General features: G+C 40.0%; 1 protein-coding gene across 1 annotated transcript in view; it reads left to right on the top strand.

Annotated features, from left to right (window-relative positions):
* CNTLN (centlein) overlaps window positions 1-26,335 on the top strand; it is a gene marked incomplete at both ends in the record, with an annotated part of 202,506 nt that overhangs the window by 26,895 nt on the left and 149,276 nt on the right. The window contains one exon of the mRNA XM_083353493.1: window positions 16,042-16,126. Coding sequence (XP_083209619.1) covers window positions 16,042-16,126 — 85 coding nt within the window. The remainder of the gene's footprint in view (window positions 1-16,041; window positions 16,127-26,335) is intronic.

Below are 26,335 nucleotides of genomic sequence, written 5' to 3'. Positions count from 1 at the left end.
AGTGTTCGGTGAACCGCGCCCTAAACTTGCACGCTTAGCCGGTCCCCACGGTCAGCCACATTCTCGCTTCCCTCCAAGGCGGTGCCATCTTTGCAAGGCTCGATCTTGCACAGGCGTACCAGCAACTCACGGTTACCCGGGCAACGGCGGACGCTCAGACGATAGTGACGCACAGGGGAGCGTTCAGGGTAAACAGGCTGCAGTTTGGGATCAGCGTACCTCCTGGCATTTTTCAGGAGATCGTGGAAAAGATGCTCAACATTCCAGGGGTTTGCCCTTATTTTGATGACGTCCTGATCGCAGGAGCATCAGCTGAAGAACTGGCAGGTAGGCTGAGGGAGGTACTAACCAGGCTGCGCACTGCTGGACTCAAACTGAAGAGGGAGAAGTGCAGCATTGGTGTCCAATGCACTGAATTTCTGGGATTCAGGGTAGATGCCAAGGGAATCCACCCCACAGAGTCCAAGGTGAGGGCAATCAAACTGGCACCTACACCTAAGAACAAGGCAGAGCTACAGGCATTCCTGGGCCTGCTTAACTTCTATCACACATTCCTTCCCCACAAGGCAGCAATTGCAGAGCCACTTCACAGGTTACTGGACAAGAAGGCAGCATGGGTCTGGATTTCCGTCCACGACCAAAGTTTCAGAGCCTTAAAGGCACTACTGTCTGATAAGTCCACAGTAACCCATTTCATTGAAACAAAGCCCATATGCATCGCGTGTGATGCATCCCCTTATGGTGTGGGCGCGGTACTAAGTCACCTCGAGCCTAATGGGGCTCAAATCCCTATAGCCTACTATTCCAGGACGCTATCTGGAGCAGAGAGGAACTACGCCCAAATAGATAGGGAAGCCCTGGCAATCGTGGCAGGAATCAAGAAGTTCCATGATTATCTGTATGGCAGGGAGTTCACTGTCTACACAGACCACAAACCCCTGCTAGGCCTGTTCACAACAGACAAGCAGACCCCCCCAAATACTGTCCCCCAGAATGCTCCGGTGGTCCATCTTCCTTGCAGCTTACAATTGCAAGCTGGTGCACAAGCCAGGGAAGGAGATGGCCCACGCAGACAGCCTAAGTAGGCTACCCATTGACACCACTGCACCAGCAACACAGATCCTAGTTCTGCAGGAACTACAAGAATGCCCAGTACATGCCAAGGACATTGCAAGCAGCACAGCCACTGACAACATCATGAGCAGGGTACACTCATGGGTTTGCACGGGGTGGCAGGACAAGTCTCCGGGGCCTGAGTTCCAGGCCTATCTCACTAGGTGACACGAGCTCTCCACGCACCGGGGTTGCCTCCTTTGGGGAAGCAGGGTCATCATCCCCACCGCAGTCCGGGGCAGGGTATTGGAATCCTTACATGAGGGACATCCGGGGGTGGTTAGGATGAAGACACTGTCCAGAAGCTACCTCTGGTGGCCAGGGCTGGACAAGGATATTGAGGAACGGGTCAAGGCCTGTTATACATGCCAGATCTAGGCCCCAGTACACAGGTGGGAAGCCACACACACACCCTGGTCCTGCATTCACATCGTCTATGCGGGGCCGTTCCAGGGCCAACTGTTCTTAGTTGTAGTGGACAGCCACTCTAAGTGGCTGGAAGTAGTCCCTGTCCCCAACATAACCTCAGCAAGGACAATCCAGGTGCTCAGAGCCCTCTTTGCCACACACGGCCTCCCCGATGTAATTGTGTCTGATAACGGGCCTCAGTTTACCGCTAATGATTTCCAGGTGTTCTTGAAGGCGAATTGGATTAGACACGCCACCTCTGCGCCCTTCCACCCATCGACTAACGGGCAAGCTGAACAGATAGTAAGGACGACCAAGGACGCACTCCGGCGCATCATCAGTGGGGACTGGCACCACAGACTGGCAAAATTTCTGCTTGCCCAACACACTACACCATGCGTTGCCACCGGAAAGAGCCCAGCAGAACTACAATGGGGACGGCGCCTCATCACCAAGCTTAACCGTTTGCACCCCGACCGAGTGGCAGCAGAGACGGATAGGCCCTCATCATCATCACACAGGGTTCTCAACGTGGGGGACCTGGTTTGGGCAAGGAACTACGGGGCAGGGCATCCATGGATTCTGGGGACTGTGGTTGAAAAAACTGGGTCTCTCTTACATCGTGGGGGTGGAGGGGGATCGACACATAAGGTGACACATCGACCAGCTCAGAGGAAGGGTCCCTGAGTACACCACCCACGGCCAACGGGATAGCCACATTCCAAGGGAGGTCAGACCAACCGGAAACGACTCGGAACCAGAACTAGAGGAGGATGGCCTCCTGCAACCAACGCTGCTCAACCCAGCACAAAGGCATCACGAGCCCGCTGTCCAAGTCCAGGGCCAAGCCACACCCAGACGGTCCACCACGCCCCACAGGGCACTGGCATACTTAGGGGACTATGTGTGCAAGTGACCACCCAACAGCTGCATATGTATTAGCACACTTTGTATATAGTTATGTATATAGTTGTCATGTGGTTCTTCTCTAAGGGGGGAGGGGTGTTATGTATCCAGTGCAGGTATCTGCATAGCAACAGCCACTAGGGGGTGTTGGCCTGGACGGTTTTGGCGGGAACCCTAGTTTTGGTGGGAAACCTAGGGCCAACCCCATTGGCTGGATGCCTACCTGGCTAGGTATTTAAGGAGGCCAGGTAACCCTCGTTCCTCAGTACGCTACCCCCCCAATAAAGAGCTGAACACGTACTCCGGCTGGCGTCTCTTCCTTGCGTCGGACCCACCACATTACACCAGCTATGGTAGACGTTTCTTAAAGAAAGTTTGCATTGCTAAATCTATGATTGGGCAGAGTAATAACTGCTAAGGCATAGACGTTTTCAACTTTTCATATCACAAATCCCACCAATTACTCTATTAAAGAACCCTGGAGCCACAAAATGGAAATAAAAAATCCCCTTTTTGGGAGAAAATTAGATATTATAACTAGGCAGTGTTTTGGAATAAGTCAGAAAACGTTTCAGATTGTAGGGAAGCTTGAATATTTAATTTATTTATATTTTATATTTCTAGAGTAGCAATCTCTCACAAGGAGGGGCACTTATATGACAGTATAACTGGCATATAAAACAGCATATGAATTAATATTAGAACATTAAAATTCATTTCTGATTTAAAAATTTAAAATTATGGGATTATTACAATATAAAAATTTCAAAGGAACAAAAAAATTCCAAGATGGCCATTGAACATTGGCAGTTGCTTAATGGTCAGAGAAAGAATTTTAGGAAAGAACTGCCCTAATTGATCAGACTTTAAAAAGAGACAGTGGTAAATTTGTACTTTCAGGACTTGTAAAACTGATGTCAGTCCTCCCAGGCGAACCGGACAGGAAACATCACCAGATGAGCTAATTCTATTTTATTCTAAGTTTATAGTCACACAGGAACGTAAGAGGTGCCATATGAATCAAATACGGCCCACAGGGGGATGTGTGCGTTGGGGTACGTGAGAAGTGCCACAGGTTGGGAAGGTGCCTGGGAGATGCTTGGAAGTGTGCAAGATATGTGAATTTATGTGTAATAAATAATAAATTCACCAAAGAAATAAAAATATATGTATCTGGAGAAGAACTAGACTGAGTAGACCATTATATATACCTTGATCAACGAATCTCAATGGAAGGTGGTACAGTAAAGAAAATTGAACGGCATGTTAAATGCATTTGGCAGGCATTTGGCAAGCTAGGCATAATTTTCAAGAACAACCTGCTATGCCTGAAAAGATCAGTGTGTGTTGTCTGTTGTAACATATGTCAACAAAACATGGGACACTAACCTCACAATCAGTGCAAAAGCTACAAGTGAGGTTGGCTCCAATCCTACCAACTTTTCGTAAGGGCCTAAAGATGTGGCTTTGCCGGCTAGCTTGGGGCCCCGGTGAGGGAACAGCGCAATGGAGGTGGTTGATTGAGTAATAACAGATCCCAACTCCCCCCCCCCACTTTATCCCCCCTCCCTGTGTGTCTTTGGTTTTAATGTTTGTTTTTAACTTTTTATGTTTTAGCTTATATGAGCTACCCTATGGTAAGAGGAGCAGCCTATAAATTTGATAAACAAATTTTCTCCCAAAAAACAAGGCAACATTTAAAATTAATTAAAAAAGCAACTAATTATTAAAAGTTTGGTAAAAGAAATATAGTTTTGCTTTCTTTTGGAAGAGCGTGGGAAATCACACTTCCCTGGTCCAGTGACCAAATAGGAGAAAGCGCTACTGTTTGGATATTAATTTAGCTGATTATCTTTTTCTCAATCTTACTCAATTTGAACCACTTTTTATATCTTTTGCTCAATACCAGCCTCATTAAACAATGCTTTTTCTTCTCAGATGGAGAAGGTATCTATGGTCCATGGTTATTGGTTGCCTAGCAGATCCAGTCTTGGAAGATGTACAGGGATTTCATACTCTTATTTATAGAATTCCTAATATTTCTAAGTCTTCTTAATAATTGGATTTTTTCCTTGGTTATTTGGGTTTTCATTTGTGTTTGAGATATTTATATCAACTAATAGCTATTGAAGCAGAATGGAGTGTTCCTTAATTATGAGGTGGAAAGATTTGAAGATGGTAAGATGCTCACTTAAATATTGGAAAAATAGCCTTAACAAAAAGTTGATAATGAAACACTAGTGTTTGTTTTTTATCAATAGCTTATAGCTGGCATGTCAAACTGCCGGCCCGTGGGCCAGATGCATCATACTAAAACTGCGCCCACCCCATTGCCGGCAATGAGGAAAAAGTCACGTGACATCGCGAGTTTGACATGCCTGGCTTATAGCATTAATCATAATCATAATAGTAAAGTTGGAAGGGACCTTGGAGGTCATCTAGTCCAACCCCCTGCTCAGGCAGGAAAGCCTACACCATTTCAGACAAATGGCTGTCCAGTCTCTTCTTAAAAACTTTCAGTGTTGGAGCGTTCACAGCTTCTGGAGGCAGGTTGTTCCACTGGTTAATTGTTCTAACTATCAGGAAGTTGCTCCTTAGTTCTAGGTGGCTTATCTCCTTGATTAGTTTCCATCCATTGCTTCTTGTCCTGCCTTCGGGCGCTTTGGAGAATAGTTTGACTCCCTCTTCTCTGTCCTGCCTTCGGGCGCTTTGGAGAATAGTTTGACTCCCTCTTCTCTGTGGTAGCCCCTGAGATATTGGAACACTGCTATCATGTCCCCACTCATCCTTCTCTTCATTAAACTAGACATACCCAATTCCAGCAGCTGTTCCTTATATGTGTTAGCCTCCAGACCTCTAATCATCTTTGTTGCTCTTCTCTGTACTCTTTCTAGAGTCTCAACATCTTTTTTACATCGTGGTGAACAAAACTGGATGCAGTATTCCAGGTGTGGCCTTACCAAGGCATTGTAAAGTGGTATTAGTACTTCACGTGGTCTTGATTCTATCCCTCTGTTAATGCAACCTAGCACTGTGTTGGCTTTTTTGGCAGCTGCAGCACACTGCTGCCTCATATTTAAGTAATTGTCCACTAGGACTCCAAGATCCCTCTCACAGTTACTACTATTGAGCAAGGTAACCCCTATGCTATACCTGTACATTTGGTTTTTCTTGCCTAAATGTAGAACCTTACTTTTTTACCACTGAATTTCATTTTGTTAGATAGTGCCCAGTGTTCGAGTCTGTCCAGATCCTCCTGTATTTTAAGCCTATCTTCTGGAGTGTTGGCTATTCCTGCCAGCTTGGTGTTGTCTGCAAATTTGATGAGTTCCCCATCTATCCCCTCGTCCAAATCGTTGATGAAGATGTTGAAGAGCACTGGGCCCAGAACAGAGCCCTGGGGCACCCCACTACACACTTCCCTCCATGTAGATACGGTTCCATTGAGGACCACACGCTGAGTACGGCCAGTCAGCCAACTATGAATCCATTTCGTGATGATGCTGTCTAATCCACATTTTTTTATCTTAACAAGTAGAAGTTTGTGATCTACTTTATCAAATCCCTTGCTGAAGTCCAAGTAAATTATATCCACAGCATTCCTCTGATCCACTAATTTTGTCCCTTGGTCAAAGAATGCAATAAGATTTATCTGGCATGATCTGTTTTTGACAAACCCATGTTGGCTTTTAGTAATGACTTTGTCTCTAGGTGCTTGCTGATTTGTTGTTTGCCATTTATTTATTTACTAACTTATTTGTAACATTGTCCATAGACTTCCTTCAAGTTTGTGTGTTTCTAGGTATTCAAGATTTTTGTTTTCGTTTCATAGTAATTTATGAAAAATAGTTTGTAGTCAAGTTTAAGCACAAGGAAAAAACCAACCATCTAAAAAGAGCCTTGGTGGAGCAGTGGGCTAATGCCTCCCTAAGTAACACCAGCTGCCTGCAATTAGTGCAGGTTCGCATCCCACCAGGCTCAAGGTTGACTCAGCCTTCCATCCTTCCGAGGTAGGTAAAATGAGGACCCAGATTGTTGGGGGCAATAAACTGACTTTGTAATAATGCCGCTTGGGCCCCCCGAAAGCCCTAATAAACAGGCATATACATAGAATGAAGGCTATTGCTAAGCACATTTGATTTGTGCTTAGATTGTAAGCTGCCCTGAGTCTTCGGAGAAGGGCGGGATATAAATGGGATTAAAATAAAATAAAAAAATAAAATAAATCTTTTCAAACTACTCGGTATACTGGATTTTCAGTATGTGAATAACTGCCTGTTTTGCAGCTGAATGTTTATATTCATGAGCAGAAGATCTTTGTTAGTTTTAAATGTCCTATTCTCTAGAGAAGTTGGATTATGCCTAGTAAGGTCTAGAAACGATTTTGCCTTGGAAGACTGAGCGAAGAGTGCAATTCGCTCTTTCTTTTTAGTTGTGGCTGAGTGTTATGTGATCTGAACAAACTACTGCATCCTTTTGAGGCAGGAGAGGAGCAGAATACAATGACAGGACAGAATTTAAACTTTATGTGAATTATTTCAGATCTTCTGGCAGCATATCAAATGAATCTATTTGTATTAAATCATTTAGCAATGCTCATTGATTAGGCTGCTGTACATGGAGTAATTTAATCAATGCGAGTTTGTCATGTATCAAATTTCTTCTTCAGTTAATCAAAATATATAGCACACTGTCATACAGACTGATTACCATATTGTCACTGGATTAAAATATGGGATTAAACTAGAGGACATGAATCTTAGTAAACCTAATAATAATAAATGCCTAGTTGTTTTTTTTTACTTTCCAAAACGTACGTAAGTACATCTTAATATAGATCATAAAATATGCGTTTTGGTCACATCATATAGTCACTGCTTAGCATCCTAAATAGAGAAACATGGCATTGCATCCAAGGTCAAAGAATTGTGATAGTTCACAACTGATGAGCATTTAATACCCTGTTTCATTAAAAATTCTCAGAACATGGAACATAAGTCAACATTCCATGGAGAAGGAAATATTACGCAGCTTGTATGTGTTCATATCTGCATATCGGAGCACAAAATATTGACATGATAATTGCAGTCAAGCTTGACTGAACAGTGGCCTAAGGGAATTCAGCTGGTGTTGTACCAACTGGATGGCTGCTTAGGACACAGTTTGAAATGCAAGGTGCAAGTTAGCATTTTATTCAGCACAAGCAGGCATCATTTAAAAATCCTTGGGGGAAACCCTGGTGATGTGCAGATGTTAAAACAGTCTGTTCTGAAGCACCGATATTTTGAACACTGTAAGAAACTTGTGTATTTTATATTGAAAAAGTGCTTTCCAAATTAAGAAGAAAATATGAGGCTTAAAGAGTTCATGCTAGTAATTGTAACCATAATCTCTACAATGTAAAACATGTGCAGAGCTGTAAAACCATAATTTTAGACACTTGGCTTCTAAGTGTAAAAACACAACCAATTTTCTTCAATTAAGCTTCTTTGCTACTAAACATAAAACAATATGTGGTGAAATATATAACGCAGAGCAAGTTTATAATGGTGCAACCAAATATTTTATTTTAATAAAAAGTGAAAACAAAATTTGTAGTCATCATATGTCTTTAAAATATTAACAGTATCAAAAGATAATATTTAGACACAAATATATAAGTGTTTGTGTGTGTACAGTATTTGTGTCTCAATTATATTTAGTGGTATTAGCAGTATCTGCATTTTTTAAAAACACTTATTTTTCAAATTCTTACAATACTAAGATTTTTAAAGTTAAATTTTATGCTTAAAGATTCATTAGCTGAGAAACTAGAGTATTTTGCTGTGACAGAAGATCTCCTATCATAGATATTTACAAGTGTGTAATGGGGAGAATATAATTAGATCCTTTCATTTTAGAAAATACTAAATGAAACTCAATCTTGTTTTCCAGGTAGGGACTGGTAAAAACTTAACAGTTCAAGTCCTAACCAAGGACGACCTAAGAGCTATTAAGATAGAGTCTGAGTATATTGGCATTTCCAAGTAGGGTGGTTTTTCACAAAGTCAGATATTCATGTCTAATAGGTTCAAAATTTCCATGTATCTAGGGAGCCCTTTGGGTATTGCTCCTATTATTATTGGTAGAAGCATTGATTTCTTCCTCCACAATCGCTCATCTTCAATTTCCAAATCATGATACTTTGTTATATTTTCTAATTGTTTCTCTTCAATTCATGCATCATCTGGTATTGCAATATCAAGGAACCAGACTTTTTTCTTTTCCACGATAGTGATGTCAGGCATGTTGTGGGCCAGATGGCTGTTTTGACCATGAAATGGTGTGATTTTCACAAATAGTCATAAATTAAGTTTTGCAAACTACAGTGGGTGGGTTCACATACTATACACTAAGGTAGCCTACCAGTTGGCCATTATGAGTTAGCGTGACGTTTGTCTGAATCTTGTGCTTGAGAGAGGGATAGTTAAAATCTCTGGCGTTTTTGAATACTGATGTGCACTTCTGTTAAATTAATAAATTTAAAATTTGTAATTGCATCTTATTGAAGTGAAAAATGCTGGCCTAAAGGTTGACTCAGCCTTCCATCCTTCTGAGGTAGGTAAAATGAGGACCTAGATTGTTGGGGGCAATTAAACTGACTTTGTAATAATGCCGCTTGAGGTGTGTGTGAAAGCCCTAATAAGCAGGCATATACATAGAATGAAGGCTACTGCTAAGCTTGTAAGCCGCCCTGAGTCTTCGGAGAAGGGCGGGATATAAATGGAATTAAAATAAAAAATAAAATAAAAATAAGCTGTTGTGAGTACACAGATCTGTTTGTGTGTTTTAGAAAAAAAGGGGGATTTGCAAGAAAATAAATATATCACAATAACTGGTCTTCCATATAACAGGGTATTTCACTTCTATAGTAGTTTATATACCGTAGGTTTCTAAGAGGTTATATACAAAATATCCTACCCTGCTGTAGGTTTTTTTTAAAAAAGTATTTTATTAATATTCTATTATTACATTTCATTAGTGCTTAATGAACAACGTGTTGTCTGGGTTGATTTTTGCTAAATAATACAAGTTAAGTTCTTATTCTCTATCTCGTTTTTCCAGCCATTGATAAAATAAGTTCCATGTTTGAAAGTATTCTGTGTCTTCTTTTTCTTTGATTCTCAATGTAAGTCTATCCGTTTCAGCACAGTTCAGTATTTTCTTGATTATCTCTTCATCCAATTATGTTTTTTCATTTTTCCAGTGCTGAGCAAATGCAATCCTCGCTGCTGTTAATACATGTAATGTTAAATATACATTTTGTTTATCAAATTTTTCTGGAATTATACCTAATAAAAAAAGTTAAGTTTTAAAACCTATGTGTTTCCCTAACATCTTTTCTAACCAAGTATGTACCGTATTTTTGTCCAAACTTTTTTTGCTTTTACCCATGTCAACCACAAGTGATAATATGTACCAGATTTTGATTAAATTTCCAGCATTTACTAGACATATTTTTAAACATTTTTGCTAATCTGACAAGTGGAAGATGCTATCTTTAGAACATTTTATATAAGTTTTCTTTATACAAAGTTGCCATTGTCAATTTATAGTTTCTTTCCCAAAGATTTTGCCATTTCTCTAATTCTATATTGTAATGACTTACAAAGCCCTACATGGCATGGGTCCGGATTACCTACGGCAACACCTGCGGCCGGTGTCAACCTCCCTCCGTTCAGTGCGCTCCCACAGAGAGGGCCTCCTCAGGGTGCCTCCGATCAAAGAATGTCGATTGGTGGCCCCTAGGGGGAGGGCGTTCTCTGTGGGCGGGCCAGACCTGTGGAACCGCTTGCCGGTCGAGCTCCGGATGGCCCCCGACCTTCGCTCCTTCCGGCGGGATCTAAAAACTTATTTATTTGAGCAATAATCCGGCCTGGTTTGATGGGTTAAGGGCTGGGTTTTTAACATGGTTTTAATTACTGTTTATATCGGGCATAATATTTAATTGTTTTTTAACTTTTGTACTTCGTTTTTAATATTTATTGCCCTGTACACCGCCCTGAGTCCTTCGGGAGAAGGGCGGTATAAAAGTTTAATAAATATAATATATAAATATATCCAAAAAAATTTGCCCATATTATCATTATTTCTTTCACTTGTTCGTCTTCCATTTTCAAATTCAATAAAAAGTTATGCAATTTCTTAATCAGTTTTTCATCAGAAGTCAACAGCACCTGATCAAACATTGTCTGGTCTTTATAAAAACTGTATATTTTAACATCTTTATCATAAATATAAATGGAATTAAAATAAATAAAATAAAATAAAAAAATACCTCGATTGCATTTGCAGTCGAGGCCACCACGATAAGTCAATACCCTGATCTTCTAGCTCTTGTTTAGATTTTAATTTGCCATCTGTATTCAGAATATCCTTATATGTTAGAGTTTTCTCAGATTTAACTAGGTTTGGGTGAACGAACCTGCTGTAGGTTTTAAAGAGTTTATTTGCCCCTTGTTCCTACTAATTTTCCAGTTTCTTTGGGATAGAAACAGAAATAATTAATGTTTGTCTCAAATGCATTGTTTTAGAAACATCGTTTACTTGGTTTAATAAATGTGAAAACCATATACAAAAAAGAAAGGAGCTATCCATCTGAAAAACTAGTGATGCTTCTATACAAGCCTCCACCTCTTGTACATGCATGGTATTCCAGGTGCCCTTTTTATGAAAGCATCAGAATCTGCAAACACCTCTGCTTTTGATTTCCTCTTGCCAAACTCCTCCTCCTTCATTGACCTGTGATGAAATGCCTTTGGGGAGGATTTCCTAGATTTTGTTCTTTTATATTCTCATACAGAAGAAATTGTACCTGTTACGATAATCGGCGTAAAATATAAGCTTTGAATGCAGAAGAACTAGCTTCAGTGTTTGTCATTTCCAGACAGAGCTGCAAAACATTGTCTGAATATCTTACCTTTGTCGGCAGAAATAAGAAAGATGGACCACTACTCTAGCTTGGCACGAGGTAGCTTCTTGTCTTCTATAGGCTTAGCCAATTTATATTTAGGGATTGTTCAGAATCAGATACTTTTTCTTTCAGGAAAACTATATCATAAACTCATTTCATTAGAATTAAATGTTTAACTTATATACCAGTTCAAAATGCAAGATCTTGATGAGAAATAAAAGATATGTCTACACAGGGTGCCTCATTGGATTGCCATCACTACTTTTTACCAGTTAAACTTGGGAAGCTGATATAATGCAATTTTTGTCTTGATTCATGTTGCTTTGTGTAAAAATAAATCTAATTCATTTTCACAACAGACCCCAATTTATGTTTATATACATAATTTGTCTTCAACACTATTGCTTTGCATACTGTATATATTAAAGGAAGGATAATATGTTAGGAGTGCAAAATACCTTTGAAAATATTTGTGGTGTATTAGAATCGTCAGGTTCTGTTTTCTCATCTCATTCATTGTTAAATGCTTCCTCATCGTCTCCAATATTTCATTTTTGACAACTCATTAAAAATGGGCCAAGTCCCAGAAAATATGATTCTGTCATGTCGTATAATATATAGTGTGGGCCATATGCAAAAGAAAATGGTTACTTAATGGTTTAGAATAATTTCTTGGATTTTTATTTTTTTTTAGGTTTCAGTAGCTGTTGAAAAGTGACTGTGAAAAATCCATGGATTAAATACAGCTCTGTTAAACATTTAAAATAGGCGGTACTTATGGGAAAAGTGATTGGAGCTTAAGCTTGTATAAATTGACAGCCTCTCTTCACTCCATTTTTCATCCTAAAGAAGTCTGCAAATATTCTTAACGCACATCATTATTGCTCATCAGTGGTTCTAATTAGCTAAACTGGAGTTTGTCTCGGTCATTGATCATCATCAACTCTTTGACAGTGCATGCATATATTTTTTCTGATTTGTGTAAACACTTTTTAATGTATGATAGGCATGCATAGTGTATATTAATTGAATCAACCACAATTTTCCAACAGTGCAATTTACCTTTAAAACCAAGCCTTAAATCTGCTTTCCCCCCTCTTTTTCTCTTTATCATACTTAAAATGAAGCTGTAGGTTTAATGATATTTTAGAAGCTTGAAGCACAGAACAATGTTATTTTGCATCCCTTTTGGGAGCCTCCCTGTAATGAGTGTTGGAAGTTATCCTACGCCACCAGGAGGAGATGCTGATAAAATTCTGTACCAGATTTTAATTTATGCTAAAGGCCTTTGTTCACATTCACTATATGCAAATTTGGTGGTAAGATTTAGATGACTATTATGTGTTATAGTGTTAACTGATTCCATTTTCTGTGTGTATTTAGTATTTGTTTTACATCCGTTACCTGTAAAACAAAAGAAAAATTATATTGAGTTCATCCAAAATAAAACAACTCTCCCATTTGTTAAGCAGAATCTAAGAGATTATATTCTTAAAATTCTAATTATGTAACCATGTAAGGTAAATTTTTAAAAAGCATACTATAAATAACTAATAGAAAATTTAACCCTGTTTATTATATTTAACCCTGTTTATTATATCATTTCATGTTATAATTACTTGGATATTGATATATTAATGCATTCTTTCACTCAACTTTAATTGGATTAACTCACACTAGAAATTCCAGGATTACAAAGATGGAAAAATATGGGCTAGAAGCATGCCAGCAAATACCTCTTTTCTCTCACTTGAATAGGGTCTCTTGGTAGAACTAAAATTGACTTGGCTATTAAGGAATTCACTGCCACAAATGGTGAGATGCTTATCATATGGATTTAAAGCATTTAAATGTTGCTGTAGCAGATTTACCTGTAGTTTTTAGCCACAGTATCCATTTTAAGAGAAAAATTATCTTGATATTTAATACAGAAAGAGAGATAGAGAAAACTTTCTCCACAGAGAAAACTTTCTCACACTGTTCTCTTTTTTATTTCATCTCCTTGTATCATGGGTATAAGCGCAAAATTGAGTCTCATTTTTTCCACTGCTTTCATAGGTAATTAATTTATAACCAAAAAGCTATCTTTCTGAGCGGTAGAATAAAAATTCAATTTGTAAATTAGTTTTTTTCCTGGGTTATAAAGGACATTGTAAAGAAAAAAATATTTTAAAGATTTAAAAACTTTTGGAAGAAGCTTAACAGTGAGTTGATGTAAGAAAGTTTAAAACAGATAAAAAGGGACAGGTATTTTGAAAAAAAATTATTATTTTGTGAAAGTGCTTTGGAATTTAATTAGATCAACAAACCATACCTTCCTGGGAAGTTCCTCAAGAACACCGTGGGATTGTGGAAGACAACACTGGGAGTCAACTGAAGACAGTTCACACAAGTGGCCATCAAGTGTAGCATACACCAATGTGATGCACTTTCCACACTGCTATCCTGCATAGGTTTGAACTCCTTAGCCAGGTAGGACTGGATACAGATACAAGTTCAAGAGTAGAACTACCATCAGCCACCTTCTCTACATGGATGACATTAAGCTGTATGCTAAAAGTGAACAAGATATAATTTGCAGATCCGCCTGACATTGATCTACAGTGAATACATTGGGATGTCGTTTGGATTGGAGACACGTGTCTGAATGGTACTCAGGCGTGGGAAGGTATGAGTGGAACTACCAAAAGACCCCATGGCAGACATACAGACTGGCTACAAGTACCTTGATATTCCACAATCACGTGGAAACCATGATGACGAGGCAAGTCACCAGATACCTTGATAGTACAGTGAGCTGGCCAAAGTCATCAGATATCCAGACAGCACAGTAGGCTGCCAATGTGAAGATTCAGAAGCTCCTCACAACGCACAGAGCTTTCTACCTCAAGTTGGTACAGAAGCCAGAAAGGGAATGGGCAGGGTCCGGTGAGCATCAAAGTCATTGTCCTGGATGAAACTCAGATCATCCAGGAGTACTTCAGTAAGATGGCATCCATAGATGAGTTGCTGAGGGAATGCTTAAGGCAACAATAGACATACCGGTAGGAGAAAAATCAAGCAGAGGAAGTGCCGTGGCAATACAATACCCTGCATGCAATGTACCATTCACATCTAGCCCAATGTGGCTGACATTGGGAAAACTTACCAGTGACTTGAAAAGGCTGATAAAAGACAGCATTGAGGCACAACACAAGAAGAGTCACCAAGCACCAGAGTCATAAAAGCAGAGGTTCGTCTCGGGTCTAGACAGAACCCAAAGTGAGAGTGTCACATGGCCAATAAAGAGACATGCTTGGCATTGTTCTTCAGTAACGGATAAAAAATCACGAGTTGATTTCCTGTGTTTTACAACTTGGTATATTGATGTTTCAACAAACAAGTTGTTTTGGGTTCTTACACTTTCAGTTATGATTTTTGTATCTTGGTTGATTGGGGAGGATTTGTGTAATCCCAATATAAAGAACTGTTTTCCAGTTCTTCTCAGATGAGGTTGCTAGTATGTCTTACCAATATCCATTTTCACAAGATTTCCTGGTTAGCACAGTTTTTTTTTCTAGATGAGAAGTGATGATTTATATTTTTATTTATTTTTTTATTTTAATTCCATTTATATCCCGCCCTTCTCCGAAGACTCAGGGCGGCTTACAAGCTTAGCAGTAGCCTTCATTCTATGTATATGCCTGCTTATTAGGGCTTTCACACACACACACCCCCAAGCGGCATTATTACAAAGTCAGCTTAATTGCCCCCAACAATCTGGGTCCTCATTTTACCTACCTCGGAAGGATGGAAGGCTGAGTCAACCTTGAGCCTGGTGGGATGCGAACCTGCACTAATGGCAGGCAGCTGGGGTTACTTAAGGAGGCATTAGCCCACTGCTAATAAATGCTAATAAATGTATTTAGAAAATATTATATCCAGATATTGTATGCAAACAAGATAATCATTGTAACAAAAATCCAGCAATATACAATTGTATAATGTTAATAATACTGAAGTTTCTGATTTGTGCAGGAGTGGAACAGTATAAATAATGTAGCGAACCTGATAAGTGTTGCTTTGTAATTAGCACTATTTGTTTTTCCTTTCTATTGCTGCATTATTATTTTTTTAGTGTAAGTTATGGCATACTGGTTTTTTATTTTTGCCACATCTGGAACTTGATTGAGGATATACAGAGTAAGAATCATTTGGGAACAGAATCTCCCTCCCCAGTTTCTTCACAGTTGTTGATCTTTTTAATAGAGTATATCTTTACAGTATACCAAAGGAAAAATAATAATGCTTGTTAATATGCTACCCTTACTATATTGCTAACATGAAATTAGGATTCCTTTGCTATCAATAATGTAAAAGCAGGAAGGGAACAGTTCTTCAGAAATACTTCATCTGAAAGGTATCCCATGTATATTGTAAGTATGCATATCCAGTTTTGCTTTGATAAACACTACATCATTTAGAATAAAGTTGTCTTCATTGTTTGCAGATAAAATTTGCTGTCACTTGCCATATGTTGCATGATTAATTCTGCAAGGCTGTCAGCCACAGATAATTTAATTTTCCATGCTCTAAAATGACATTCATTATTGGGACATAAAAAATTCAGATGATTAGCAGCAAATTATGACTAATAAGTGTCAATATATTTTTGTTTTTAGAGAAAAGCAGAATGCTGAAGTCAAGGACAGGAAGGTTTTAGAGATTTTGCAAGTTAAAGACAACAAAATTCAGACACTGGAGCAGGTTAGTATTTTATATAAACTAAAGTTGGCAGAATATTGTTGCTCTAATTTCCTTGAGGCTGTATTACATGCACTCTGTTTTCTGATATAACTCCTTGAGGTTTCAGGTCTGATCCAGTTTTCTGAATCTTATCACTGGTAGCTATTGCTCCTAATTTGCAGAATCAAAATGGAGTGTGGAGGGATTTGGTTTCATGATATTACAGTTTTATCTTTTAATATTTCTTCAGTAAGATCTGATTTGCTAGTAAGCTGACCAAATTTATCCAGTCAAGAAATAAGTTATTTTCTGTAGTCAATTACTTAATTGGCCTAGTTCTACAAGATGGTAAACACTTGTGTTCATATTTGAGCCGTAAGGTTTTTTTTCTTTTTACCTCCTATTCCAGGGGTGTCAAATTGCCGGCCCACGAGCCGGTTGCATAATGCAGAGGCCACGCCTACCCCAGCTCCGGCAATGCGAAAAAAGTTGTGATATGTCATGACATGTCATGTGACGCGGCGAATTTGCCTCCCATGTCCTATTCCATTATTACTTTCATCTGATCAAATGCTTCAGTCTCCAAGTTTTTTGCAGCAGGCACAAGCAGAAGACAAGAAAGAAAATGGAATACAGCTAAATCTAATTTATACTGTTCATCTTACCTTTCTTGCTCTGGCAAATGTACCTTCTTTTTAACCGCATTTATATACAATTTTATAGTTAGGTTTCCATACATGAACAGAAACACGTTCTTATATGGAATCATTTTTGCCTTTTTCAGCAAAAAAAATCATATATCCATGTTATCTATCACTTTTCTCCCAGCATTTGCATATCTTAAAATCACCCTTTTTTCATTTTTTGGAAAACACCTTCTACCAAGGCACATCAATCTATCAGCTTTAGTTTCATTATTATGTATAATTTGTAATGGTTCACTATTTCTTTTATCAAACAAAAGTAGCTTGGTTTTTGGTACATTAATTTTCAGATTTTATTTATTTACCGTATTTTCCGGCGTATAAGACGACTTTTTAACCCATGAAAATCTTCTCAAAAGTTGGGGGGTCGTCTTATACGCCGGGTCATCTTATACGCCGGAAAAAAAACATAAATCAGTCAAGCGTCCCCGTTCTTGCAAAGCAACTTCAAGCCTCCTTAGTCCAGTCCCCCCTCCATTGTGACTCTCCCTTCCCACCCCCAAGAGCCTCTAAGCCCCTTCCCCTCCCCCTTGCAAACGCCAGACCCCGGGAGCGGCAGGAAGCCCCTCCCACTCACCCAAGCGGCATCTGAGCATAAGCAGAGCGCGCCCTGCTACCAGCTATCTCTCCCGGCAGACGCCCGCATCCGGCCTCGCAACCAGCCGCAGAAGCCCGCGCCCGGCTTTCCTTCCCCCACCCGCACCCGGCTACCGGTTCTTGGGCCCCAGCTCTAGCCGCGGGCCAGCTCGCCAGTGACCAGGCCGACGGAGTCCCGCCCGCCAGACGCTGCGCTTTGGGAGACGCTCCCTGGCGGATCGGGGAGGGAGCGCCCGCCCGCTGCCAGGCTGTTCCAAGTTTGGGGAACTTCCGGGGACTTTCGGCGGGCCAGGGAAGAGCGTGCCTGCCAGCCCGTTCCAGGAACTTCCGGGGACTTCCAGCGGGCCTGGCGCCCCTCTCGCCCGCAGACCACGCAGCGGCCCTCGCCAGCCAGCCTCGGCATGGCCGCCCCAAGCCCGCCTCTCCAGCGCGTCTTCCGAGCCCACCTGGCTGACCGCCTCCTGGGCGGGGCTTGGCTCCAGATGCACGGCTGCTCCGTCTGCAAATGTGCTCTCAAATGGGTGGGTGGAAGGAAAAGCCCCTTTGGGCTTCAAAAGGGAGGCTTTGCACCATCTGCATCAGACGGGGCTGAATCGGGCTTGTGTCGGACACTTGGCAACTGGCATGTAAGTATTTTCCGGCGTATAAGACGAAAAACCTTGAAAATCTTCTTAAAAGTCGGGGGTTGTCTTATACGCCGGGTCGTCTTATACACCAGAAAATACGGTATTAAATTTGTTTGCCACCCATCTTGCCACAGGGCCAGCATATACATACTGTATTCCTTGTTGCATTATACAATCTACAGGTACTCCTTAAAGCCACAATTGAGTCCAAAATTTCTGTTGTCAAGTGATACAGTTGTTAAGTGAGTTTGCCTCAGTTAAGAGGCAGACATTCTTGCCACATTTTTTCAGTGAATCACTGCAGTTGTTAAGTTAGCAACATAGCTGTTAAGTAAATCTGACTTGCCCAGTGGCTTTGCTTGTGAGAAGGTTGCAAAAGTGAATCACATGACCATCATAAATATGAGCCAGTTGTCAATTGTCTGAATTTGATCACATGTCCATGGGGATGCTGCAAGATAAACAATGGTCATAAGTCACTTTTTTCAGTGCTGTGGTAATTTCAAATGATCACTAAACTGAGTGGATGTAAGTCAAGAACTACCTGTATCTAATATTCATTGTAAATCAGTTGGATTCACAGCATCCACCAACTGTTAACCAAGGCTGAGAAAATTATGATTAACATTATTTTCCACAGGCTCTGAGAAATTTTAGGAATTTTGAAAATATTCTAAAAGTCTAGATGATTGCAGTAGGGGAATGGTTTGTTTCAAAAACCTCTTTCACTAGGACTATGCAAAATATTCTAAATAACTAGGTTTATTTTTGGTGTCCTGCTTAGTCACGTCTCAAAGTGTTCTTTATTTCTCTGTCTAGGAGAGTAAATTGAGTGTAATTTCAGCCTTCAAACCAGCACCCTCTGTTTAGGTTGGGCATGTATATATTAATTTTATTTACTTTATAATCCTATTGTGATCTGTACTAAGGTAAATCTTGATCCAATAGTTTATACCATTTTTTTAAAAAATGTAGCAGACTATTGACATCTTGTGGTATAATCAGAGCATTTTATTTTCATTTCATATTTTTCTTTTTTTAATATACCAGGTTTGCATTATAATATCTAGACCAGACATGTCAAACACAAGGCCCGGGGGCTGGATCCGGCCTGTGAAGTGGTTTCATGTGGCCCGCGAAGCCATCCTGGAAACAGTGAGGGAACGGCCCCCACTGCCTTGGCCCTGGCCTAGAGACCCTCCTTCTGCCAGAGACCCTCAGATCTGTCCCACTCCTAACCAGGCCCCCATAGGCACCCTTGATGCGAACGATGTAGAGCTGGCCACGCCCATCCAGTAGGCCATACCCACTCTAACCACGCCCACCCATTAGGCCACACCCACCCAGGCCACACCCACCTGGCCCCTTGAGGGCAACTGCAATGCTGATGCGGCCCTCAATGAAATTGAGTTTGACACCCCTGATCTAGACAGTTATGTATTTCATATTCTGCAATGTGGGATGTACACATTTTAAATGTTTAATTTAAAAGGAGAGAAAGATATATATTTATTTTTCCAATACCTTTTTATTGTGTTTGTCTCTCAAAAATGGGATGAAGGGCTGAATCGCTATTTTATATGGCCGGGAATTGGCATTATAGAAATTGTCAGGCAAGAAAGATAGTGTGAGAGCCCCATGCCTCTTTATATATCAGGATTATGGGGTAGATGGTGAATGGTATGCTGGAAAATTGCAGCAATTATGAATAATTTTCTCTCCCAAATCATGGCACACGCAAGAGTGAAGAATCAAATTTCAATGAGGGGTGATTTGAAGCCTCCAGTCTTTCCCCCTGTGGGCTCTCAGCCTTCTTTTCACTTGTTAATAATTATTGTAATAATTTCTTCTATATTTGTTAATTCAGTAGACTAGAGGTTGGATTAAGCTTTTTTCCTTTCCTCACACTTTAATCTATCTGTAACACTTATTAGGGGAAAATGTGGTTAATCAAATACAAAGAAAAGCAAAGTTATTACAATAGCTACAACAGCCAGGCTTAGAATTGTCATTGAACATACCGAAGTGGAAAACAGTTTCTGCTTTTTAGGTTCAGATAGCCGTAGTAAAGGAACCAACAGTCAAGAAATACATCGCACTAGGATAAACTTTTGCAAAATAGAGATGAAGTCCTAGGAAAAGATATTCAGATGCTGTGTTGTATTTAGTATTTATTATATTTGTATGCCGCCCTTCTCCCGAAGGACTCAGGGCGGTGAACAGGGCACATATAAAAATACAGAATACAAAAATTAAAAAAGAATTAAATAGGAGCCCGAGCTAAAACAATAGATGGTAATAAAAAATCCACAATAAAAACCCCAACACATCCCCCATCAGGCCAGGCCGGCTTGTTCAAATAGATAGGTCTTCAGACCGCGTCGGAAGGAGCGAAGGTCAGGTGCCATCCGGAGCTCAACCGGCAGCTGATTCCATAAAGCCGGGGCGCCCACAGAGAAGGCCCTCCCCCTGGGGCCCACCAGCCGACATTCTCTGACCGGTGGCACCCTGAGGAGGCCCTCTCTGTGGGAACGCACAGGGCGGAGGGAAGTTGACGCCGGCATTTATTCCAACAGAGATCAGAATTGTGCAGCCACGGTTTTCCCTTTAACATTCTATGGAAATAGAAGTTAGATTTTGAGGAAGTAAGCTAGAGCATTGATTCTTTTCAACTTTGGTTTTGGAGAAGACTCTTGAGAATATCAAGCCGAAAATATAGACAAATGGATCAAAGAACAAATCAATTCAGAGTTTTCACTAGAAGAGCAAATGACGCATTTAAATAATCACTTTTTCCGACACATATACAGGGAGTGCAGAATTATTAGGCAAATGAGTATTTTGACCACATCATCCTCTTTATGCATGTTGTCTTACTCCAAGCTGTGTAGGCTCGAAAGCCTACTACCAATTAAGCATATTAGGTGATGTGCATCTCTGTAATGAGAAGGGGTGTGGTCTAATGACATCAACACCCTGTATCAGGTGTGCATAATTATTAGGCAACTTCCTTTCCTTTGGCAAAATGGGTCAAAAGAAGGACTTGACAGGCTCAGAAAAGTCAAAAATAGTGAGATATCTTGCAGAGGGATGCAGCACTCTTAAAATTGCAAAGCTTCTGAAGCGTGATCATCGAACAATCAAGCGTTTCATTCAAAATAGTCAACAGGGTCGCAAGAAGCGTGTGGAGAAACCAAGGCGCAAAATAACTGCCCATGAACTGAGAAAAGTCAAGCGTGCAGCTGCCAAGATGCCACTTGCCACCAGTTTGGCCATATTTCAGAGCTGCAACATCACTGGAGTGACCAAAAGCACAAGGTGTGCAATACTCAGAGACATGGCCAAGGTAAGAAAGGCTGAAAGATGACCACCACTGAACAAGACACACAAGCTGAAACGTCAAGACTGGGCCAAGAAATATCTCAAGACTGATTTTTCTAAGGTTTTATGGACTGATGAAATGAGAGTGAGTCTTGATGGGCCAGATGGATGGGCCCGTGGCTGGATTGGTAAAGGGCAGAGAGCTCCAGTCCGACTCAGACGCCAGCAAGGTGGAGGTGGAGTACTGGTTTGGGCTGGTATCATCAAAGATGAGCTTGTGGGGCCTTTTCGGGTTGAGGATGGAGTCAAGCTCAACTCCCAGTCCTACTGCCAGTTTCTGGAAGACACCTTCTTCAAGCAGTGGTACAGGAAGAAGTCTGCATCCTTCAAGAAAAACATGATTTTCATGCAGGACAATGCTCCATCACACGCGTCCAAGTACTCCACAGCGTGGCTGGCAAGAAAGGGTATAAAAGCAGGAAATCTAATGACATGGCCTCCTTGTTCACCTGATCTGAACCCCATTGAGAACCTGTGGTCCATCATCAAATGTGAGATTTACAAGGAGGGAAAACAGTACACCTCTCTGAACAGTGTCTGGGAGGCTGTGGTTGCTGCTGCACGCAATGTTGATGGTGAACAGATCAAAACACTGACAGAATCCATGGATGGCAGGCTTTTGAGTGTCCTTGCAAAGAAAGGTGGCTATATTGGTCACTGATTTGTTTTTGTTATGTTTTTGAATGTCAGAAATGTATATTTGTGAATGTTGAGATGTTATATTGGTTTCACTGGTAAAAATAAATAATTGAAATGGGTATATATTTGTTTTTTGTTAAGTTGCCTAATAATTATGCACAGTAATAGTCACCTGCACACACAGATATCCCCCTAAAATAGCTATAACTAAAAACAAACTAAAAACTACTTCCAAAAATATTCAGCTTTGATATTAATGAGTTTTTTGGGTTCATTGAGAACATGGTTGTTGTTCAATAATAAAATTAATCCTCAAAAATACAACTTGCCTAATAATTCTGCACTCCCTGTAAAGACACAGCTGTCTTAAGAAGTCTGTAATGCTAGGAAACGTGGAAGGAGAAAGAAAAAAAAGACAGCCACTAGCATGGTGGATGGGCTAAATTGCAGTAGGATAGGTACAGTGTTGAAAGATCAAGTTGACAGATCCTCCTGGAGAAAATCAAGATGTGGGTGCTCAGAGTTGATACCAACATAATGGCAATCATAAACAATTATAGCTTCATTATTCAGCATATGTATTACTACTATCACCACCACTCTTTTTGTACCTTACTTTAGGTTGGTCAGGGAAATATTCTCCATTCCTCCATCTTATCTTACCACCATGTTGTGTAAGAGAGTAGGGAGACACCAGAAAGCAAGGTAAAAGACAACAGTGATTAATCAGCTGACAGTTTATTTCAGAAACAGTAACTTAGGCGTGGAGGGAGAAATCTGGGAAATAGTATCTCAAAGTACCTTGTTGAACCCTAGCCTTTACTTTATCACCAAATTGCCATTTTTATTGACATCCACAACAAACTAAAATGATCCCAAAACTACAGCTCATGCACAGTGATGTTCATCATGCCAATGCTATTATGCAGTGCTTTTTTTGTTAAAAAAAAATGCCGGAACTCACACACGTCATACAACCCACCTTGCCTACCCTACAAGGTTCTATCCAAAAAAGGTGCTGGAACTCCGTTCTGGGCGTTCTATGACAAAAAAATCACTGCTATTATGTATTTGCATCTTGATACCAGAGACAAGTGATTCATGATATTTGTATGATGGCTTTGTCAAGCATCACTATTGGCTTACCTGTTACCCCACCTTCTGGATACCGATAGCCTTTTACTTTAACAGAATAACAGAGTTGAAATGGACCTCGGAGGTCTTCTAGTCCAAGCTCCTGCACAAGCAGGAGACCCTATATCCGTGGTGACGAACCTATGGCACGCGTGCCACAGGTGGCATGCAGAGCCTTCTCTGGGCACATGTGCCATCGCCCCAGTCCTAGGCCTTTAGCTGGGTTTTATAAAATCTTTTCGTTTTAGGCCTCCGCCACCATGTGCAAAAAAAAAGGTTCAGTCAATCAATTTTAACTTCTTACGGGGAAAAAAAATCTTGCAAAGTTGGAATTGATTGATTGACCTTTTTAGTCCCATCCAGTCTGCAGCCACGCCCACCCAATGCTCCACACCCACCCGATACATAAGTGGGTTTTGGGTTGCAGTTTGGGCACTCAGTCTCTAAAAGGTTCCCCATCACTGCCCTATATCATTCTGGACAAATGGCTGTCCCATCTCTTCTTAAAAACCTTCAGCCATGGAGCACACACAACTTCTGAAGACAAGCTGTTCCTCTGTTAATTGTTCTATCTACCTGTCAGGAAATTTCTCCTTAGTTCTAGGTTGTTTATCGCCTTGATTAGCTTCCATCCATTGCTTCTTGTCTTTCCTTCAGGTGATTTGGAGAATAGTCAGACCCCCGCTTCTTTGTAGCAGCCCCTTAGATATTGGAACATTGCTATCATGTCACCCACTAATCCTTCTTTTCATTAAAGTAGACATACCCAATTCCTGCAACCATTCTTCATATGTTTTCGCCTTTAGTCTCTTAATCATCTTTGTTGCTCTTCTATGCACTGTTTACAGAGTTTCAAAATCTTTTTTACATCGTGGTGGCCAAAACTGGATGCAATATTCCAAGTGTGGTCTTACCAAGGGATTATAAAATAATATTAACACTTCACATGATCTTGGTTCTGTCCCTCTGTTAATGCAGCCTAGGACTGCCTTGGTTTTTTGGCAGCTGCAGCAGACTGCTGGCTCATATTTAAGGGATTGTCCATTAGGACTCTGAGATCCCTCTCGCAGTTGCTACTGTCGATTCAGGTACCACCTATTCTATACCTGTGAATTTGGTTTTTCTTGTCTAAATGTAGAACCTTTTCTCACCATTAAATTTCATTTTGTTAGACAGGGCACAGTGTTTAAGTCTGTCAGGATCCTTCTGTATCTTTAATTATAATTATAAATTTTATATGAGGGTGAAGGTTGGTTCTCCAAGCCTGTGGGTTGGTTCCTGAACATTTCTGAAGGTTAGCCTGGTAACGAAACATTGGGAAACCAACCCACAAGCTCGGAGAATGACCCTCCACCCGAGCTACGGATACTTGCCACTATTGCATAAATTTTATAACTTTAATTATAAATATTATTTTATCTATTATAATGCACTATATTCTTTATCATTGCACAACTAGCAGAGAGCCATGTCAATGCAACTTTCCTGACCAGCATATTAATCTGATACAGTTGTTTCAGAATTTCAGGCAATCGGGAATTATGTTTACAGGTATGCTTTTAAATAGCTAAAAGTATATGTAACAACTTGGTTCTGCAACCATGGATCGGTAGGGCATTAGGAACAGTGTTATATTAGTGCTACTGTACAGGCTAGAAATGAAAGGAGGAATTGACAGAAATTGCCTACCTAACTTTATTGGAATGGAATGGGATTTGGGATTCAGTCCAACATGTAAATGTTATGTGAAAGTTATGTTGATTTATCAACCTGGGTTGGTTGAGAGCTGATTTATGTCTCACTATTGGGAGTTGAGGGTCCCCCCCCCTTTATTTTTTTCTTCTCAGTCAGTTATTCCTAGAAGATCATTGTCAGGATGGGAATACATGTTTAGAACAGAATTTCTGTTACTCGATTTACATAAAGGCCCAAAGAGCTTTATGATAGCAGCTTTAGATTATTCATAAACAATTACCAAGTAGTCTATGCACATAGACACTTTAATTTAAAGCACCGAAATAAAGAAATTAATCATTATCTTTTAATCTATTCAAGTTTTTATGTGACCACTGTTCATTGTCAGTATTCATCTTTTTTTAAAAAAAAATCTGTTAATGCTAAACATAGCCACTTGGATGCAGCAGAGGATCTACTCAAAAAAGTACTAAAAGTGGCTCTTACCTTGATTTTAATGTGTTTGAAACTTTAAAAGCATGTTTATGAAAGCAGTGAAAATCTTACACATAAATGACAGTTTCTTAACCATATAATTGGTGATTATACATATAGATAGTTTTAGCCTTCATCACTTTCTACTATTGCTATACCAGAGTCCAGTGAGATGTGCAAGATATTGAGAAGGATGATGTTAGTATCTGAAGACAATTTCAGCTTTAAGGAAATGGAAATATGTCATAGATTAGGACGAGCTGGTGAATCCCTTACTGTTTGGAAAAGCAAAATATTTGCAATATTTTGGATAGGGAAGGTTTTAATAACTTTGCCAGTTTGTCAACCCAGATGATTTAATGTCCTAGTGAGATAAATGGTGAAAAGTGACAATCCACATTTTCCTGACTAATATGTGAGAAAGATATGAGATGAATTTCTACCAAAGCAATAAGAATTGCATTACTACCCAGGTTTTCTGAAAAAAACGTCTTTGCCCTTGAAAGCTGCATTCCATAAAGCAGAGTAACATAAACAAATTTGTCAGTGCATATCCAATGATTACAATTGTTATATTTTTTATATAAAAAGAATGGCTGTTTTCAATGAACACATAAAAGAAGTTGATAACTGCTTCTTTGTGGTGTCTTGCTGTAATTCATAGGACACACGATGGTGGTTATGATTGGAAACACCTGCCTTGCTGTATATATTGACTAGTTGCTAAAATGAGACATTTATAATGATAGTAAGAGTAGTGCTTAGTAGTGCCAGATTAATTCATACAAATAACTGCTTGGTAATCATCATTGAGTAACTAGATGAAATATAATAGTATTTTATTGGCTTTTTTCTATTTTTACATGGCCCAATTAAAATTAAATATTAGAATCAAAAGATATATGGACTTTTTTGTTTCTTTGGATTGCTGGATTATCCTTGAAATGATTTTCATTCAATTTGCAGAAATTGCAGGGAAA

Source organism: Vipera ursinii (genome assembly GCF_947247035.1).
Source record: "Vipera ursinii genome assembly, chromosome: 2".
Lineage (NCBI taxonomy): Eukaryota > Metazoa > Chordata > Lepidosauria > Squamata > Viperidae > Vipera > Vipera ursinii.
Note: the sequence above shows the minus strand (reverse complement) of the source record. Positions and strands in the feature narration are given on the sequence as shown.